The sequence below is a fragment of the Anastrepha ludens genome, chromosome X (assembly GCF_028408465.1).
Source record: "Anastrepha ludens isolate Willacy chromosome X, idAnaLude1.1, whole genome shotgun sequence".
NCBI classification, from domain to species: domain Eukaryota; kingdom Metazoa; phylum Arthropoda; class Insecta; order Diptera; family Tephritidae; genus Anastrepha; species Anastrepha ludens.
In genome coordinates, this window is record NC_071503.1 from 69585487 (window position 1) to 69606990 (window position 21504).

The 21504-nt window shown below is 41.5% G+C and overlaps 2 protein-coding genes across 2 annotated transcripts in view; one reads left to right on the forward strand and one right to left on the reverse strand.

The window, feature by feature from the left end:
- The window catches only part of LOC128870433 (calcium/calmodulin-dependent protein kinase type II alpha chain), a 341402-nt gene that overhangs the window by 5894 nt on the left and 314004 nt on the right, over positions 1-21504 (forward strand). The gene's annotated exons all lie outside the window — the stretch shown is intronic.
- Positions 16919-21119, reverse strand: LOC128870190 (uncharacterized protein K02A2.6-like). The gene is made up of 3 exons (XM_054112784.1): positions 18273-21119; positions 17590-17801; positions 16919-17504 (listed from the first exon to the last, which is right to left on the reverse strand). Exons 1-3 carry the CDS (start codon positions 21117-21119, stop codon positions 16919-16921), a joined length of 3645 nt encoding a protein of 1214 aa, XP_053968759.1.

Below are 21504 nucleotides of genomic sequence, written 5' to 3' on the forward strand. Positions count from 1 at the left end.
GTATAATCTCTGATAAAACTGAACTAACTCTACAAGGAAACATAGACTGCTCACAGTCTCCCCGCTCATTTTCAAGGGTGTGGAGACTCCTTAAAAGGAGAATATATAAAATATCTTATCACTGGTACCAGAGAATGTTAATGGAATGAGAAGGTGCAAATGTTGCTGTTAACTTTTTTTAGTACAATTGTGATTTGAAAGATTTGTAGTAAGGGATTTTAGAACATCGACTTTATAGACACCACACTGAGTTTTGTCCACACAAAAATTGAAAACACCACACATCTTTCACCTCAACACACAACACATCTCTCACCTCGACATTAGACCAATTAAATTTTTACTATTTTCGTATTTTTGAATAATAAGCGAAAACGTAAAATTTAATACAAACAATTTTTTTTCAATTACATAAAAAAAAAATTTATAAAAAAAAAAGTTGGCGCCGTTAATTGATATCGAGTCTAACATGTGGCGAGGAAAAATAGGCGGTGCGTTTATTTCTGCGCCTGCGTTGTGAACCAAGGTTAATTAATTTTAATAAAGTTCTGAAAGTAATTCATGAAGTTTTTCATTACATACATACATTAATGAACGTATACATTATATGTACCTACATAAATGATGGTATATGACAATATAAGTACATAATATGTATGTACATGTCAATAGGAGGTATTTGCATTCAAAAAAAAAAAACGGTTTAAGATAAATCAACACTTATTTTATATTGCATGCCAATTTATAGTTTCTGTATACGACAGCATTTATGTACATATGTACATTTGTATGTATGTACATTTGTATATGAAAAACAATAATGCACAAGCGCAAGAACATCATCTTCCTTTCAAACATATGTACATATGCATGTATGTCCAAATAACCTTGACTTATGTATGTATACATGTCACAGCACATCACATTCTTACAAGAAATCAAATGCACATAGGCACTATTGAACGAGTTTCTTCCTAACAAGTGCAAAAACAATTCTGCTCTATGTATATATGTATATATACCCACTTTATGTCCTAGCATATATTCATACATATATACCTACTTGCCTTCTAAACATCCTACAAAAAATTGCATTCATATGTTACTACATCCATGCACGTTCATACATTCATGCATATATGCGCGAGCACAGCGCTCCCTTCTTGCTTCCGTGCACTTTTCTCTTTCACCAGTCGATATTCCTAATATTGTACTTACAAAAACACAATACTTTGATAGACGCAAAAGCAACAGTAAGCGCAACGCGATGGCCGCTTTGCCACCACACATTCTAAAATTTTCTAGAACACAACAAAAACACATACCTCACATGCGCATGTCGCCCAAAGCTAAAATCTAAGAATAGCGACTACAAAACCAAAATACATTCGTAGACGCAGTCGCAGGCCCATGATTCTATCAGCGACGGCGCTGAACAATTTAGAAAAACAAAAAAAAGTTCATTCATAAGTTCGAGCTTATATGTCAATTTCATTCATAAAACGAGCCGCCCATATGCCAATTTTCGCGACCATTCGAATATAGTCAATATTTGGCAATATTTGATAAATCTTGAATTTTTGTCATGTCGAGTGTCCGCGGCTCCGTATGTATGTATGTTATGCACCCTTATATGTATGTAAATGTGGCTTCAAACTGTTGGACAGTCGCGAGTTAATGCGACTTAGATTCCTTGAACAATTCCAGCGAATCACACTTTTCTGTTCGCAAAGCCGCATATATGTACCCTATGATCAAAAAGTACCGGGAATGTTTAAATAAAACATAACAGAGTTAAATTTAAGGCAAATTTATATTATCTCATTCAAAATATGACCCGTTTGAAGCAACACACATGTGCCAACGTTTAACCCAGTCCTCCAAACAACCCCGGTAAGCCGACATGGCCTTCAGCTCCTTCGTCGTATTCTCTTTGATCGGTGCGATGGCGCGTTATCATCATGCAAAATCCAAGAATTGTTTGCTCACATTTTCAGCCGTTTGCAACATACAGCATCTCTCAAAGGCCTCAAAGCGGATAATTAATATTCTTTATTGACTATCTGGCCCGATGGAAGGTACTCATGGTGGACTATGCCTTGGCAATCGAAAAAAAACAGTCAACATCACCTTCCCGGTTCTTTTTGCTCATAGGGTATACATATCCCATCTTTTCACTGACGGACAAGAAGGCGGTCGCAGTTGTTTTTTATATGCATACATTTTGCGTTTGTTGAAGGTTTGTATACATTTATATATATTTATATACATATGCGTGTATGCGCCTTTGGCTTTCTGGATGCATACATGGATATTAGAATATTTTCTCATCAATATGTGTATGTAAGTAGTTCAGATTTGACTGAAGAGATTAAATATGGGAATGCATATTCATATGATTGCCTTCATGGCTGTTTTACATATATAATATATCAATTCAAAAGAAGTATGAATAATGTTATATAGAAAATAAATTTCTAAATAACAGGTATTACAAAAACCCGAATACACTATTTTAAATCAATTCTAATTAAACCAAACACAAAAGCTTAAATAAAAATATCGAACAAAGAAAAGTGTGTACAGGACTTGAACCTGAGCCAAATACGGAACGATGTAGTACGCCTAGACATGCTTTTCATGCTTGCGCTAATTTATAATTGTTAATTTACCTTTCTAAATCGGTCATTTATTCGATTTGCTGTTTTATATGCATACATTTTGCGTTCGTTGAAATTTTGTATGCGTATTTATATATGTACATATATATGTGTGTATGCGCGTTTGGCTTTCTGGACGGATATTAGAATGATAATTTGTCATCAATATAGCTTAGATTTGATTAAAGAGATTAAATATATGCATGTTTATATCTACATATTTCCTTTTTGATTTATATATTATTATTATTATTAGAAGGCCATTACGCACTGCGACCAGAGCTGATCTATTGTGAAAGGCCTATTTTGTAACCCTAGAGTTTTAGGCTTTTTAGAAATTTTAGCACAGTTTTGGGTTTGTTGTTCCAAAGATTGCATGGAGATACTACGATACCACCAAGGTGGTGAAGTCTTTGTCTGCCCAACGCAGGACATTCACAAAGCACATGTTCTGAGCTTTCTATGTCCATTTCGCAAAAGCGGCAGACATTGGTCTCGGATAGACCAATATTGTTTAGATGGTACCTCAGGCTGCAGTGACCTGTAAGGTATCCGGTTAAAAGACGCAGATCTACTCTGTTTAGTGAGAGAAATTTGTCAGATATTCCTTTGTTGGGACTTAGGAATAGTTTGGCTTGACGTTGACCGGCACAATTTAGCCAGTGTGCGGCAAGTTTTCTTTCCTCCCATTTCCTAAGGAATTCATTAATGTGGCCTTTTGTCAGTCCACAGAAGGCTCAGGACCAGTAAGTTGCATATTTGCTCCTTGTTTTGCAAGGTCGTCAGCCATTTCATTTCCCTCATGTCCTTCATGTCCCGGAATCCAACATAGTGTTACTGTGTTGAGGTTTCCTAACGTGTTTAGGAGGTTTAGGCCATCGTTTACCAATTTAGAGGTGATGGTTGTTGATAGAAGGGCTTTTAAAGCCGCTTGGCTATCTGAAAGTATGTAGATGTGAGTACCTCTCATTTTCCTTCTAAGGCATTCTCTCACACATATTTCAATGGCATGTATTTCTGCCTGGAATATTGTTGGGTAGGATCCCATCGGAATCGATTTTTTGAATTTGGGCCCATTGATTCCTGCCCCTGTTCTACCATTTTCCAATTTGGACCCATCAGTAAACCATAGCTGGGAGCCAGGTTTGAAAGTGATAGAGTTAGTTCTCCAGTCTGTTCGTTCATTGATTATAACTTGGAAGTTCTTGAAGAGTATTGGTTTGGGTGATAGTATATCATCCCTATGAAGAATGGGACTATGTAGGAAGTCTTCTAAGATCTTTAAATGTCCTTTCATATCCCCACTTTTAAGTTCAGATATACCTTTTAGTCTTAAGGCACTCGAGCGAGCTTCCCTTTCAATTAGAATTGGAAGCGGTGGTATGTTCAGGAGCACACCCAATGCATCCGTGGGACACGTTTTCATAGCCCCTGTAATACCAACACATACCAGGCGATGCAGTTTGCTTAATTCGTTTACCGCCTTTCTTTGCTTGACCTTGGGCCACCATGCTAAGGATGCATAAGTGACTATGGGTTTTACAACTGTGGTGAATGTCCAGAAGGTCATTCTAGGGCTTAGTCCCCATGTCTTACCAAAAAGCCTTGTACAGGCAAAGAATGCCCTTGTGGCTTTTGAAGTAACTCTCTCAATATGGGAGTTCCACGTAAGCGTTTTGTCAAGACTAACGCAAAGATAGTTCGCTTCTGTCGAGAGTTCAAGTGTTGTTCTGTTAAGGGTCGGACATTTGAGATTTATGTTCCTTCTCCTAGTAAATGGTACAAGTGTTGTTTTGGATGGGTTGATGGAGAGCCCTTTTTCCGTGCACCATTTGTTTATTAGTGTAAGGGCTTGCTGCATGCGATTCGAAATGGTTTCCTCATGCCAGCCTAATACATAAACTACTAGGTCATCAGCGTAACCCTGAGTGTGAAATCCTAGGTTATTCAGTTTGTGGAGAAGTTCATCTATGACTAGAGTCCACAGAAGAGGAGAGAGTACGCCACCTTGAGGGCAACCTCTTGTGGCTTTAATAGATTTGATTGTTCCTCCTAGTTCGGTGCTGATCGTCCTAGATTTCAGCATGAATATTATCCATCTAGTGATGGGTTCAGGTACCTCCTTTAGATATAGGGCATTATAGATTGCCTCATAGGAGGTGTTATCAAAAGCTCCTGATATGTCAATAAATGCACATAGAGCTATCTGTTTGGACTCAATAGCCTTTTCAATAACTGTTACCAGGCTGTGTATTGCAGTCTCAGTGGATTTTTCCTGTTGATAGGCAAATTGAAGTCGATGCAGTGGGAATTTAGCTAGATTGTATTCCCTAATATACTGATCAACTATCTTTTCCATTGTTTTGAGGAAAAATGAGCTGAGACTAATTGGTCTGTATGATTTAGGCAATTGTTCGGGTTTTTTCCCTACCTTTGGAATAAATACGACCTTAACCTCAGCCCATTTTGTAGGCAAATACCCTAGCAGTAAGCTTGCTTTGTATAGTCTGGTCAAATTAGGGATAATATGGTGAGCACCCTGCTGTAAAAGACAGGGGAATATCCCATCAGGACCAGGAGATTTGTATGGGCTGAATGTTGATATCGCCCATTGTACCCGCTTTTCATGGAATAGCTTGTTTCCTAGTTTTAAGTTCTCAGCACCCACAGATGTAGTGGCTTCTGCCGGTACAGAGATCTCGTCTAGCACAAGTGATCCAGGGAAGTGAGTGTCCATCAGAAGTTGACTGGTTTCCTCTGGATTCTTTGTGTAGCTTCCGTCTGGCTTTTTCAGGGTACTAATGCCGTTTGAGTGATCTTTTAGTAGGGCTTTTTGGATACGAATAGCATCCGGAAGACTACAAATCTTTTCACAGTGATTCCTCCAAGTAGCCCTTTTAGATTTCCTCAATTCTTTATTGTAGTTGGTTAGGGCTGTTGAGTAGGAGGACCAGTCCCCCATTGCTTTAGCTCTATTCCATAGGGTTCTTGTTTCTTTACGCAGGTTGGAAAGTGTACTATTCCACCAAGGAACATTTCTTTGTGGCTTTTTCACTTTTACTGGGCAACTTTCGTGAAACGCAGATATTATGTTTGAATGTAGTTCGTTCGATTCGAACTCAAGCTCAGATATAAGTTGAATGTGACGCTTAGAGCAGTTAACACTTTGTTCTAAATAGAAGTGAAAGTAGTCCCAGTTAGTTTTTCTGGGGTTTCTGTAAATTGTCATTTGTGGTTTGGTTGCACCTATATCGAATCTAATATGTCTGTGATCCGACATAGATGTTTCCTCTGACACATGCCAATTTGAGACTTCGGACAAAACATTATGGCTAGAGAGAGTGATGTCAAGGACTTCACCTCTGATTGCATTAATGAATGTAGGTTCGTTGCCTCGGTTTAGGATAGATATATTATACCTAAGTAGAAATTCAATAAGGTACTCACCTCTTGGATTGATGTTTGTGCTTCCCCACGCTGTGTGGTGCGCATTTGCATCACAGCAGAGGATCCACCGGAGACGTTTTTGCTGACAATATTCCACCAGGGCTATAACCTCCCTTGTTGGAGCAGTGACCTCATCTCCTGGAAGGTAGGCGGAGGCAAGTACTACCTCATGCTCACCTTTGCTCGTTGGCACTTTTACCCAAATCGCCACCAGGTCTTCTGTAATGAACTGTGATATTGGGATAAAGGTTAGTTGATTATTTATTATCAACGCCGCTCTGGGACGGTCTTTGTTGGCAGCATATATCAACTTACCGTTTGCGCTCTGGAGTCCCGGAATGACTCCTTTACGTACCCATGGTTCTTGAATGAAAGCTACATCCAAGAGTTCTTGGTTAAATCTCCTCGTAAGCACGTCCGAGGCTGCTTTTGCGTGATGGAGATTTATTTGAAGGCATCCGAGTTGCCTTCTGGTGTTGTAGGGTTTTTGCTTAGGCCAAACCTCATATGGGAGGATGGTTCCATGTGTAGAAGTCCACGCAAGTGGGGAAAGTTACTGATCGCCATTCACTTGGGAGTGGCCAGGACGATTCTTCTACATATGGTTCAAGCAGCTCACAACGGCCGGGATTAGCCCACGTATCCTCTGGGTAGCTTCCGAACACCCGTTCGGGAGTGAGCTAACGTGAGAAGGCGAAACATTCCAGGATAGCTGGTTGTGCGCTGGGTTTGGGACCCGCCACTTAAAAATCCCCCCCAATGAAAAGAACTGCAAAGCCTCGGATGAGAACTGCCTTTACTGATGACGACCCCTGCAAACGAAATAAGGAATATGATTTGAGGGCATGCACCTGGAATGTCCGGTCCCTTAATGGGGAAGGTGCCTCTGCCCGGCTGGTTGATGTCCTCGTGAGAGTAAAGGCTGACATCACTGCCATCCAAGAGATGCGATGGACGGGACAAGGAAAGAAAACTATAGGACCTTGCGACGTCTACTACAGCTGCCATGTAAAGGAGCGCTAATTCGGTGTCGGATTTGTTGTGGGAGAGAGACTTCGTCGCCAAGTACTGTCGTTCACTCCGGTGGACGAGCGTCTCGCAACAATCCGCATCAAAGCGCGTTTTTTTAACATATCGTTAATTTGCGCCCACGCCCCGACGGAAGAGAAGGACGATGCGACCAAAGATTCCTTCTATGAGCGCTTGGAACGTTCCTATGAGCGCTGCCCCCGCCACGACATAAAAATCGTGCTTGGCGACTTCAACGCCAGGGTGGGCAAGGAGGGAATTTTTGGTCCCACAGTCGGAAAATTCAGCCTGCACAACGAAACATCCGGTAACGGACAGAGGCTGATCGACTTCGCCGGGGCCCGAAACATGGTAGTCTGCAGCACCAGATTCCAGCATAAAAAAATCCACCAAGCTACCTGGCTGTCTCCTGATCGAAAAACGCGAAACCAGATCGATCATGTTGTGATAGATGGAAGACACGCTTCTAGTGTATTAGATGTACGTACGATCCGAGGACCCAACATCGACTCGGATCATTACCTTGTTGCAGCCAAACTGCGCACCCGCCTCTGTGCAGCAAAAAACGTACATCTACCTGTGCAAAGAATGTTCGACATCGAAAAGCTGCAATCACAACAGACAGCCAGAAGATTCGCCACTCGACTCTCACTCCTGCTCTCGGAGAGCACTGCCCAACAAACCGGCATGCGCGAGCAATGGAGCAACATTTCTCGCTCCCTACGTACCGCCGCCGAAGAAGAAATCGGATTCCGGCGAGCCCGAAAAAACAATTGGTACGACGAGGAATGTCATGCTGCCGCAGAAAGAAAGGATGCCGCCTATAGAGCCACGCTGCGATCGGGCGCAACGCGAGCCATGTGGGATCGCTACAGAGAGCTGAAAAAGGAAGAGAGACGTATTATCCGACAGAAGAAACGAGAGGCCGAAATACGTGAGTGCGAGGAGCTTGAGATGCTGGCCAATAGGAACAACGCCCGAAAATTCTACCAGAAAGTTCGGCGGCTTACAGAAGGTTTTAAGACCGGGGCGTTTTCCTGTAAGAACAAAGACGGCGATCTGGTGACTGACGTACAGAGCAATCTTAAATTATGGAGGGAACACTTCTCGAACCTGTTAAACGGGGACAGCTGCGCATGTCATAGAGAATGTGAAGATCCCGATACCCCAATCGTTGACGACGGAATTGTCGTTCCGTTACCCGCCCATGACGAGGTGAGAATAGCAATATCACGGCTAAAGAACAACAAAGCCGCGAGCGCCGACGGACTGCCGGCTGAGCTATTCAAACATGGCGGCGAGGAGCTGGTAAGGTGCATGCATCAGCTCCTATGCAAAATATGGTCGGATGAAAGCATGCCTGCCGATTGGAATTTAAGTGTGCTCTGCCCAATCCATAAGAAGGGCGATCCTGCAATTTGTGCCAATTACCGCGGGATTAGTCTTCTAAATATCGCCTATAAGGTCCTAGCGAGCGTATTGTGTGAAAGGCTGAAGCCCACCGTCAACCAACTGATTGGACCTTATCAGTGTGGCTTCAGACCTGGAAAGTCTACCATCGACCAAATATTCACAATACGCCAAATCTTGGAAAAGACCCATGAAAGGAGAATCGACACACACCATCTTTTCGTCGACTTCAAAGCTGCATTCGACAGTACGGAAAGGAGTTACCTGTATGCCGCTATGTCTGAATTTGGTATCCCCGCAAAACTAATACGGCTGTGTAAGATGACGTTGCTCAATACCAGCAGCACCGTCAGAATTGGGAAGGACCTCTCCGAGCCGTTTGATACCAAACGAGGTTTCAGACAGGGTGACTCGCTGTCGTGTGACTTCTTTAACCTGATGTTGGAGAGCATCGTACGAGCCGCAGAACTTAATCGCTCAGGTACAATATTTTATAAGAGCGTACAATTGTTGGCGTATGCCGATGATATTGACATCATCGGCCTTAACAACCGCGCTGTTAGTTCTGCCTTCTCCAAACTGGATAAAGAGGCAAAGCGAATGGGTTTGGTGGTGAACGAGGACAAAACGAAGTACCTCCTGTCTTCAAACAAACAGTCGGCGCACTCGCGTATCGGCACTCACGTCACTGTTGACAGTTATAATTTTGAGGTTGTAAAAGACTTCGTTTATTTAGGAACCAGCATTAACACCGATAACAATGTCAGCCTTGAAATCCAACGTAGAATCTCTCTTGCCAACAAGTGCTACTTTGGACTAAGTAGGCAACTGAGCAGTAAAGTCCTCTCTCGACGAACAAAACTAACACTCTACAAGACTCTCATCATGCCCGTCCTAACGTATGGCGCAGAAGCTTGGACGATGACAACATCCGATGAAACGACACTTGGAGTGTTCGAGAGAAAGATTCTGCGTAAGATTTTTGGACCTTTGCACGTTGGCAACGGCGAATATCGCAGACGATGGAACGATGAGCTGTATGAGCTTTACGACGACATAGACATAGCGCAGCGAATAAAGATCCAGCGGCTTCGTTGGCTGGGTCATGTCGTCCGAATGGATACAAACGCTCCGGCTTTGAAAGTATTCGATGCGGTACCAGCTGGTGGTAGTAGAGGAAGAGGAAGGCCTCCTCTGCGTTGGAAAGATCAGGTGGAGAAGGACTTGGCTTCACTTGGTGTGTCCAATTGGCGCCGGTTAGCACGAGAAAGAAACGACTGGCGCGCTTTGTTAAACTCGGCCAAAATCGCGTAAGCGGTTATCGCGCCAATTAAGAAGAAGAAACCTCATATGCAGTATGAACTATTTTATACAGAAAAGAAATTTTCTAAATATAAACTCAAAAAAACCTAAAACAGTAGTTTAAAGCAATTATAATTAAATTAAACTCAACAATTTTACCAAACTGAATTGTAAAAAAGAAATAGTGCAAGGAAAAACGTATGACTATTCAGGACTGGAACCTGGACTAAAACGCGCCTCAAACACCATACAAGCAATACCTCCGACTTTAGCAACTGCGCCATGAATTGACTGCTTACGCATCTTTCCCAATCGCAAACTCATTCGCTTCGCTGTGGGCATGAAATAAGTCGAGTCCCTTACTACTGTGGTGAAAAATCATATGAAATCCCTTACTAGTGTGGTAAAAATCTGAATTCCTCTACTAGCGTGGTAAGTAAATATAGAAATCTTCCACTAGCGGTGTAAATATCTGCAATCCTCCACTAGTGTGGTAAGTTGAATTTGAAAATCCCTTACTATGAACCTACAAATTAGTACTCGAAAAAAGCTCATTTAACATTTGCTCCTTTTCATTCCATTAACATTCTCTGGTACCACAACGGACCTACATGGTCTAAATGAGCTGGATACTCTAACCCGACTGCCACAAAAGCCTAACATAACCTAACTGTCGTAACTGTAGCGGCTTAATGTTTTTAAATGCGCTACACAAAGTACTAGCGTTTGTTATTATGGATAGAATAACACCAGTCTGAATCCTCAACTTCGGCAGTAACAAAATGGTTTCACGCTTGCTACGTCTTGTGTTCATTATATTAACACATTACGTATAGTAGTAGGACTATCCGCAGAATGGAGATCACCATTATAACATAGTTACTGTTAACAGACTTCGAGAGAGCTCTGACGCTTTACGGAATGCCCTTCGTTATTTTGGGTGTGCCTGGAAAAATCATTGACATGATGCGCAAGCTCTACAATAATCCTCAATGTAAGGCAAAATCAAATACAGCCAAAGATTTTCTGTAGTCAATGGTGTAAGATAAGAATGTGCCCTCTCACCTATTTTATTTGTCGCGAAGCCCCAGACAGCATTCAATGGCAAGGCGAAAAATCGTAATCATAAAGTCAGCGATCATGAGTCGATTGTAATCCACTTCAAATGCAGAAATTTAAACGAATAAAAAACTTTGAAAACAATCAAACTAATCATTTTAAACACAACATTTTATTGGCGAAATATTAAAAAGCATTCTCAATGAATGTCGGCCGCCGTAATCAAATGGGTTGGTGCGTGGCTACCATTCGGAACTCACAGAGAGAACGTAGGCTAGAATCTCGGTGAAAAACCAAAATTAAAAGAACGTTTTTTATAACTGCGGTCGCCCCTCGGTAGGCAATGGCAAACCTCCGAGTATATTTCTGCCATTAAAAAGCTCCTCATAAAAATATCTGCCGTTCGGAGTCGGCTTGAAACTGTAGGTCCCTCCATTTGTGGAACAACATCAAGACTCACACCACAAATAGGAGGAGGATCTCGGCCAAACACCCAAAAATGGTGTACATGCCAATTATATATATATATATATCCTCAATGAAATTACTTTAAATTTTGGGAACCGGCTAAAAAACTCAATTTAAAACGATAACCAAATCTAAGGTAATTTCGGGTTATCGATACTGTGACGGATGGTTTAACAACTATCTGAGTACTATGAAAATTCAATTGTATGAAACTGCGAGGTTGAGCAGAAAACATAGTGACTGGCAATAATATAAGCAGAAATCGCTATTTCTACAAGCTGCAAGTTGCTCGAAACATTTTCAAACAAAAACAAATTAATGTAGCTCGTAATGTGGAGAACTATTACACATTTAGTTCTAAACGAGAAAAAGAACGAATTATCCAAAGTGTCGATATATGGCGTGATGTTAACAAAAAAGCACGAAGTAGCAAGCCGAACGAATGTATTTTTTATAAAAAGGGTAAAAAAAAAGTATTAATTGCATTCCATTAGACGATATACAGCATTGCAGCATTGCTCCAAATACTTCTCCTCAGGGCTGGTGTTGAATTCAACCCTGGGACAGAAGTATTCTATTGCTGCGTATGCAGTAAACGGCTCCACCCGAACTCCACCCCAGTTAGGTGCAATAAGTGCAAGCGGTGGAGCGACCTTAAGACCTGTTCAGGCCTTAAGTCTCATAGGGAGTGGTCTACACGGAATTTGGGCGCCTGTTGCTCCCGCCAGCAGGCGCCTGATGCCTCAACGGCTACCGCACCCCCTGATAGGCCGGCACTGCCAACCGCCACCACTGCCAACCGCCACCACAACCCATGCCTCCACGGTAAGGAGCATATCGGAGCAACACAACTCCCCCAACACAGCCCATCCACTTCCAGCTCTTGGTTCCCCGCACAGTCTGTTCTGTGTGTCAGACCAGAATGCTTCGGAACCTGGAATCAGTCAAATGCAACTTTTGCAATGGCTGGTGTCGCTTTCGGAGAGGAGATGCTCCGGCCTGCGCACCACCTGTGAGTGGACAACTGACTACGTTGCCCCCTGCAGCAGAGCTCTGTACCCGAAACCGCCCCCGTGTCGCGGCCGCCCACCACCATCAGGCCGCTACAACAACAGCGGAATGCACAGCAGCCCCACGCGTCCCTCATCACCGCGTTGCAACAACATTACCAAGAAGCTTTAAGCTTCTTAAATTCAACTGCAACGGTCTAGTAGGGTCGACGAGGTAGTTGACTTTATGAGCCGACACAGTATCCCAATAGCTGCGGTCCAAGAAACCAAGCTGCACGCTTGCTCCTCTCTGATCACAAGGAATGGCTGTAACGTGCACTGATATGATCCCGAGGGAGATAACGGGGTGGCCTAGCGTTCATAGTCCACCACACAGTGCAGTATCGTCTCATTGATGAAGACATCGACCGCAGGGACAGCACCGTAGAATGTCAATGGATAGCTGTCCGGTCATGCGATCCCGAGCTGCAAATTTATAATATTTACATACTCCCTGTCACCTGCTGCCCGGCAGGATATCATCCTGATATAGGTGGGCTCATCAGGTGTGAAACCCGATTGGTGACTTCAATGCGCATCACGATCTTTGGCATTCAAGCCTGATAAATAGCATAACCTGGCGACCTATACTATCGCTTGGATCAGACCACTTGCCCATTATCGTCTCGATTGAGAGACCTGCCGACTTTGTGCCTGCGAACCACCGATTCTATAGTAACTTAAACAAAGCTAATTGATGTTTGCGCAGGCGAACGCCCATTCCGCAAAGTGCTCACAGTGAGTGAGGGACGCGTGAGGTTGTCTGCAGATCTGGAGCAGGGGGCAACGAAGTCGCGTGTCCACTCACGGGTGGTGCGCAGGCCGGAATATCTCCGAAAGTGGCACCACCCATTGCAAGAATTGCAAGAATTGCACTTGCAATGGGTCTGAAAGGGAGTTCCGTTGCACCGATGGGCTATTAACAGTTAAGGTTTGATTTGTGGCGGCAGTTTGCAGTGCCGACACATTTGACGGTAAAGCCGTTGAGGCAGGGTCCGCCTGATGGCGGGAGCAACACGTGCCCACATACCGTGTATACCACTCCCTGTGTGTCTTACCGCCTGAGTGGGTCTTAAGATGGCACAAGCCGTTCCACTTGTTACACCTAACGCCAGTGGTGTGTAGGCTTGCAGCCCTTGGTCGGGAAAAAGCCGAGTCATTCCGGTAACATAGAACCAGCTCCCATGGGATTGCTGGATGAGGTCATTCAGCTTGCATCTATACATACACTTAAAAGAAAAAGTGGCCGTACACAAAGAAATGAAAGCAACATATTAAGAAAATTATTATAAAAAAAAACTGAAACATTTTAAACTTTTATGGGAAATGTTTACTCGGTAATTTTTCTGCAAAATAAGTTTTTTCCGAAGCACATCATTAATAATTAAATTTTACAAAACAAAAACAAAAGTTATTTTAAAGTTTTTGTGTACAAAAAATAGCCTCATAACTAAGGAAATTTGTGTTGGCAAGAAAAAAATTATCCTGAAACTTAGAAATGAAGGCAAGTTTTTCCGCGAAATTGGGCAAATGATAGGAAGAAAACACTCTTCTGTGCAGTATGTCGTGCAAACATACAATATAACTGCTTCGTCAAAGCCTCGTTCTGGTCGACCTAGCAATCTGACCGTACGTGAAAAATTAACTATATTATATATATATAATTGGCGCGTACACCCTTTTTGGGTATTTGGCCGAGCTCCTCCTCCTATTTGTGGTGTGCGTCTTGATGTTGTTCCACAAATGGAGGGACCTACTATACAGTTTCAAGCCGACTCCGAACAGCAGATATTTTTATGAGGAGCTTTTCCATGGCAGAAATACACTCGGGGGTTTGCCATTGCCAGCCGAGGGGCGACCGCTATTAGAAAAATGTTTTTCTTAATTTTGGTGTTTCACCGAGATTCGAACCAACGTTCTCTCTGTGAATTCCGAATGGTAATCACGCACCAACCCATTCGGCTACGGCGGCCGCCCATTAGTGATACCATAAATCTTGGTCCTATTGATTTCGGTATGTGAATATCGTAGCTTTTGCCAATATTTTCTTCAATCGTTTTTTTAATTTGTTCCCTTTCGTTTGCACTATCAGCTCCAATCAACCTGGATGACGAAATTGCCACTGCTGATAATGTACCAGTGAATCCAGCTAACCTAAATGCACAGTTATCACCACATCAACAACTGCCGAAATCAACATCAGCTGATGACGTAAACAAATCAGATATCAGTCTGAAAATCATTATCAGAGAAATTGCGGCTCTGAGATCAGAAAATGCTCGTGCGATGGCTGCAATTACCTCTCTCAAAGCGGATAAGCAGTTGCTGATTTCGCAAAGAAGTGAATTGTGTGCAGAAGTAAAGGAGTTACGAAAACATCAAACGGTTGATGTCTCCTCTGCTCTTGTACAGCTAACCGCTGAGGTGAAAGACCTTAAGGCTCTTTTTTTTTTTTTTATGGAGGTGGCAAAACGCATTGAAAGCCGAAAAGTGTGAGACTTGTCTTTCGACTCACCCACTAAAAACCCCAGTCCAGCTCCGTTTCCCTCCCGCGCACATACCGGTATTTTGATAATCTAGGCGGCCAAAAGTCAATTTTGTAAAATGCATTAATTGATTTTAATAATGAATTAAATAGAAAGATAACACAATAGAGTATTCACTCCACCCCCTCTCGCGCTTTTTCGTCGCGTGCGCTACCGCCGTATTGGCAGTCAAAAGTTCATTGCTTATCACACTACACATATCTCGCTCGGCGTTCGGGAAGCAACAAATCTTCAAAAAAGTAAAGTTAACTTATTTAGAGATATATGTCTCGTTTTAATGATGGAAATTGAAGCTTCAGGTGTGTTTTTTCCAAATTTAATAAATATTTTATAGATTTTGTTCATTAATAACGTAATTTATTGAATTCCGTGCAAGGAGAAATAGTGCATTTTTTGCACATATTTTTTTATTTGTTAAGCTGAAAGTTATACTTTCAAGTCCGTCCAAGCTTGAATTTTTTTTTCAGATTGTGTACATATGCTTTGAGATGTAGAATAAAGTAGAATTAGCCGCAGAAAACCGCAGATTAATTAATTGTGGAATTTCAAAAGTTTCATGGAACAGTTTTTTTAAAGCGTTTTCTAAACTTATTATTTTTTGGTTTGTTTAAGGTTCTCAAGGCACTTCAGGGGTTCGAATTGTGGCTCGAAAATACCTATTCGACCGCATGCAAGCTCAGAATTTACCAAATTTGGACGAAAAATTAAACTCTTTACAACAGGAGCTTTTGTCAAATGAAAAATACTCTGACGAACAGATATCAGCTCTTAAGCACAATTTTTCATATTTTCAATCACAAATCAAGAAAAAGTGGCTACAAGTACAAAAAAAGGAAGAGGTTTTCCTATCAAAGTACAAGTCTTGGTTGAAAGGAGGTTTCGAATTAACTGTTGCAGCAATACCGAAACGATGTGGCCGTCCTCAGAAACATTTCAGTGACTCAGGTGAAAGATCTAAAAGACGCAAAACTGCAAAACTCAGATCTACAGTAAAGGACAAAAACTTGATTATGCATGCTGCTTAAGTAGAGTTAATCAAAAGTGGAAAGAGAGATGCTTCTAAAGTATTAAAAGACATTCAAAACTCTCCGATACGTGCGACAAAATACAAAAAGGCATTTTCAAACACTAGGAAACAAGAAATCCACTCTTTATCACCAATGCAAGCATTGAAAATGATGATTGATGCTGATCTAACAAGTGCTCAGTACGAAGTTGTAAGGAACACATGTAAAAAATTTCACTGCTACACACTTATTCAAAAAGCAAAAAATGAATTGTATCCGCCTACTGAATCTATCGGATTTACATGCACTAGCGCCGAATGTGATTTACAGCCCGTGGTCGATGTTACAGTGAAACGCTTATTAACTTATTTGGAAGCCCTTAAAGAACAAGAAAGATTGGCTCTAAAACTTATTTGTAAATGGGGATGCGACGGCTCACAGCAGTCACAGTTTAAACAAAAACAAGAAAGTGATACTGATTGTGATTCAAATATCTTCCAAACCTGTTTTGTTCCATTAAGGTTAGTCTGTGGAAAAAGTGATAAAGTCGTTTGGGAAAATCCAACGCCCTCTTCAGCTCGTTTTTGTCGTCCTTTGAGGTTCCGGTTTGTGAAAGAAAGTGTGGACATAACTAAAAAGGAAACTGACTTCGTAACTGAATCTTTGAAATCGCTGTCAGCTACGGATTTAGAATTAAATAGTGTTGTGATGCGTGGTATAATCCGCCTATTATACTCTCTAAACGTTTATTACTTCAAAATAGTTACAAATACAATTCAAATTAGTTACAAATACAATTCAAAAAAAAGTGGTTTATTAATTCGACTTATTACGATCGACCTCCGCAACGCGCCAGGCTGTCTTCTCCAATATATTCCTTTTTGACATTTTACATCAGGGTTGCCATATCCCTATTTCGCATTCCTCAACACCTCTCTTTGTTAGGAAGTATCATACTCATTCAAATATGCTGGTGGTCTACGAATCCTGCGACTCGTTGATGTTCCTCTATTTGTTTCTGCATGTGCATTAGAACCAGATGAGGTGGTTTCCACTAGGGGAGCCACTTCAACAGTTTCTGGCTGTAGTACGGGTTGATTTTCTTCATTGAACCGTGGTAGTTCTGTGAGATCAAAAACGTCGCATAAATATTTAGTCACATCGCGATTGCCAGTATGGTTTCCATACCGTTTTACCATTTTATTTGCATGTGATCTAATCAGTTTTGAGTTGCCCTTTACTTCAATTCTGACATTGTAGTTCACAGAACCAATCCGTTCTATGATAACGCCAGGAATCCAAAACGTATCATTGCCTTGATGCCATTTAACGTTTACAAGGCTTCCATTCGAAAATTCTCTAGATTTTGCTCCGTGTTTGACATTAAACTGCTTTTCTTGTTTTAAATTTCGTTGTTTGATTTTCGTTGTTTGTGGCTTAGTTAAGTCTAACGTTGTTTTGATTTTCCGGTTAAGGAAGGCTTCTGCCGGAGATTTACGTTCTACCACATTCGGATTTGGTGTGGATCTATACGTTTGCAAAAATGTTTGCAAGTTTTCTGAATCCTTCCATTTTTAATTTTTTTAATGCTCTTTTCAGTATATCTACGAACCGTTCCGCTTGTCCATTGGACTGGGGATGATAAGGCGATGTCCTTATGTGTTGAATACCCCGCGATGTTACGAATTGTTCGAACGCTCCGCTCGTAAACTGTGTGCCGTTATCGGAGACCAGTGTGTCACAATCTCCGTAACGTGAAAGCGTTTCATTTAGCTTGCTAATGATTGTTTGCGTTGTGATATTCTCTATTTGAAAAATTTCAGGCTATTTTGAGAATGCATCTACGATTACGAAGTAATAAAACCCATTGCATGGTCCTGCTATATCAATGTGTAACCGTTCCATTGGTTTTGTTGCTAACGGCCATGATCGTAGTGTATGTTTTACAGCCATTTTTGCTGTTGATGCACAAAGTTGACAATTTCGTGAATACGAGACTATATCTTCGCCCACACCAGGCCAATACACGTAACTCCTTGCTAACAATTTCATCCGTTCTCTACCTGGATGTCCTCTGTGTAGTTGACGTAAAATTCGTGGTTGTAATTTCTTCGGAATCACTATGCGTTCATGAAACATTAGGCACTCTTGAATCACGCTGAGTGCATCTTTCCGTGCATAAAGTGGCTGTAATTCTGGTGTTATTTCTTGCTTCCATCCATTTGATAATGCGTTTATGACAGCTTGGGCCGTTGAACATTGCTTTGTAGCTTTTCTTATCATTTCAAAACTCACCGGAAGTTTTTCACATTGGTCTTCAATAATCGTGTTCATTTCTTCTTCCATTTGCGTACAAGCTATCACCATGTCTTCGTCTTGCTTTGTGTGATTGGCTATAAGGCGCGAAAGCATGTCTACACATCCAAATTCTGTTGTTTTAATGTATTGGATATTGAAGTCGTACATCATCAATATTAGTGCCCATCGCTGAAGCCTATTTGCTGCGTACGTTGGGATGCCCTTATTTTTACCAAATATTGCGATTAGCGGCTTATGATCCGTGCACAATGTGAACTTACGTCCAAAAATAAATCTGTGGAACTTCTTTAGCGCAAAAACTAATGCTAAAGCTTCCTTTTCAATTTGCGAGTACTTTTGCTCTGCATCCGTTAAAACTTTTGAGGCGTGTTGTATAACCTTCTCTGATCCGTCCGGAAAAACGTGACAAATAAACGCACCGATTCCTCTATTGGAGGCGTCTGCTGCCACTTTCAATGGTAAATTGGGGTTATAATGCGTAAGCATTAAATCTGAATTTAAAATGCGTTTGAATTGCTGGAAGGCTTTTTGGCAATCAGCGTTCCAATTAAACTTTTCATTTTTATGAAGCAATTTGTCCAAAGGTGCTCTGACGTTGGACATTTCTGCGATGAATTTTCCATAATAGTTTACACTGCCCAGAAATGCTCGGACTTCTGACACATTTTTTGGTTCTGGTAGTGCTAGAATCTGGCTTATTTTGGTGGGGTCAGGTTTTATACCTGTTTTGCTTAAAATGTTCCCCAAATATTTTACCTGTGCAGCAAAAAATTTGCATTTGTCGAACTGGACCCGAAATTTATACTTCTGTAGCTGTTGCGCCACTTTATGAAGGTTTTCGACATGTTTCTCAAAGGTTGCACCGCCTATAATGATGTCATCTATGTAAGCGACGGTGTCATCTATGCCTGCCAATATGGTGTCCATGATTTGTTGGAACGCTCCTGGAGCGCTTTTGATACCTGGTGCGAGTCGATTGAACGTAAACAGACCCATATGCGTGTTAATGGTGAGCAGCTTGGCTGACTCTGCTGTGACGGGTATCTGTAGATACGCGTCTGATAGGTCTATTACGGTAAAGCAATGACTTCCCGCGACCTTTGCGTAAATTTCTTCTGGCGTGTGCAGCGGATATTGATGCGGCTCTAACCATGCGTTTAGCCCTGATGAATAATCGCCACAGATCCGAACCTTGCCAGACGGTTTCTTCACTGCTACGATAGGCGCTGCCCATTTAGAAAATTCTACAGGGGTGATAACCCCTAATTGATGTAATCTATTTAGTTCTTTTTCAATGTACGGTAGCATGGAATATGCTACTGGCCTTTTTGCGCGAAAAATTGGTTTAACATCCGGCTTTAGATGCAATGCTGATGTAACTGTGCTACAACTTTCCAGATCTGGCTTGAATATGTCCGCATAGTCTTGCTGTATATGCTTCAAAATAGTAGATTGTTGATCTTGAACCGATATGATGTTGTTACAAATGAGATTGAGAGGCTTTTCCCAAATATGGAAAATGTCACACCAGTCAACTCCTAAGATGTTCAAAGAATCAATATTTGTTACGAATAAATTACAGTATTGTACTTCCCCGTTTAGCCTAGCTTCACAAGAAAATTCGGCTAGTAGTTGAATCTTATCTTTTGATGCGCTGGTAACGTATTTGTTCTCCAACCGTATTCCCGGTTGACCCATTTGTATCCATGTGGACTTTCCGATTAGCGAGACGTCCGAGGCGGTGTCCACCTGCATTCTGACATCACACGACGGAAACGATGATGTTGCGGTTTCTATCGGCTTTATGCTTACTGTTGTGTATTTGCGTCGATTAACAAGCGTTATTGAATTTACTTGTAAGCAACTGTTGTGACCTTTGTTGCTCGTTTGTTGTTGCTTGTGTCGCTGAGGTTTTGTGCTTTTGCTTTTACTGGCGCTGTATGAATTACAGTACCCCTCCTTATGACCGTATTTGTTGCACTTGTTACACTTTTGATTGTGATATGTACAATATTTTGCATAGTGCATGTCTCCGCAATTCCAACAGGGTGTTTTTGGAATCTTCGCTTTATTTGTTTTGCTATTTTTAGTTGCATCGTTCTTGCTTTGGCGTGTATTTGCATGTATTGCGTTGGTTATTACGGCTTTTGTCTCTTCCACCATTGCTGTATCTTTCTTAAGATTGATGAATTTTTTCGCATGGCTCACCAGAGAGTTTAATGTTTGCTGTGAATCTTCTTCTAGCTTTGCCAATATTTTTATACGAATGTCGGCTTCTGTGTGCGCTTGCAACCCAAATACATAGATGAGGCATTTGAATTGATCTGCCGAAAGTTCCGACAGTCTAAATTTTTCACATTGAGCATTGACCCTGGCTGCATACGATACCAGGTCTTCCTGTTGATTCTTACTAATTTGCAAACATTTGTATCTTATACTGAAGAGCGATTCATTTGCACCGAACATTTCTCCCAGCTTGGAGATTGTTTCTTCGAATGTGAAATCTCGTGGATTTTTTGGTAAAATATATGTTGCATACTTGTTATACGCAATTGGATTTAGCTTCCTCATTAAGAGGCGAACACGTGATGCTTCGTCCAAATCTTTGCCATCGACCAAGAAAACGTCTTCGTGACGTGCATACCACGTGTCGAATGTGAGTGCGTTTGTGGCATCATAGCAAAATTCTGCTATGCTTTTCGCCAATGACTCCATCAACTGTTCCTTCGAATTTTCTACTGGCTGCTTTGATCTTTGAGTCAATTGCTCCAGTAATTTGCTTTGCATCTGCAACAGTTTCATAAGTTCCTCTTGTTCTGCCATTTTCGCTTATGTTCCTACTTTGCAGTTTTGTAGGTTATGAGACCAATTTCCTCGTCGCCACCTGTTGTGATGCGTGGTATAATCCGCCTATTATACTCTCTAAACGTTTATTACTTCAAAATAGTTACAAATACAATTCAAATTAGTTACAAATACAATTAAAAAAAAAGTGGTTTATTAATTCGACTTATTACGATCGACCTCCGCAACGCGCCAGGCTGTGTTCTCCAATATATTCCTTTTTGACATTTTACATCAGTGTTGCCATATCCCTATTTCGCATTCCTCAACAAATAGTTTAACCTTTAAAGTCAGTCACGTGTTCGTCATGACAATGGTAGATGGCAAAGTGTGCAACGCTGCTTCTGGCACAACTTCTACCAAT

What these genes read in the sequence shown, in the direction of transcription:
- LOC128870190 (XM_054112784.1), bottom strand. Translation starts at nt 21,119, where the DNA reads ATGGCAGAACAAGAGGAACTTATGAAACTGTTGCAGATGCAAAGCAAA. An exon ending in ACCAATGTGAAAAACTTCCG is followed by an intron (nt 17,802 to 18,272) that starts GTGAGTTTTGAA and finishes TTCTCAAAATAG; the next exon opens with CCTGAAATTTTTCAAATAGA. An exon ending in TCCAATGGACAAGCGGAACG is followed by an intron (nt 17,505 to 17,589) that starts GTTCGTAGATAT and finishes GCAAACGTATAG; the next exon opens with ATCCACACCAAATCCGAATG.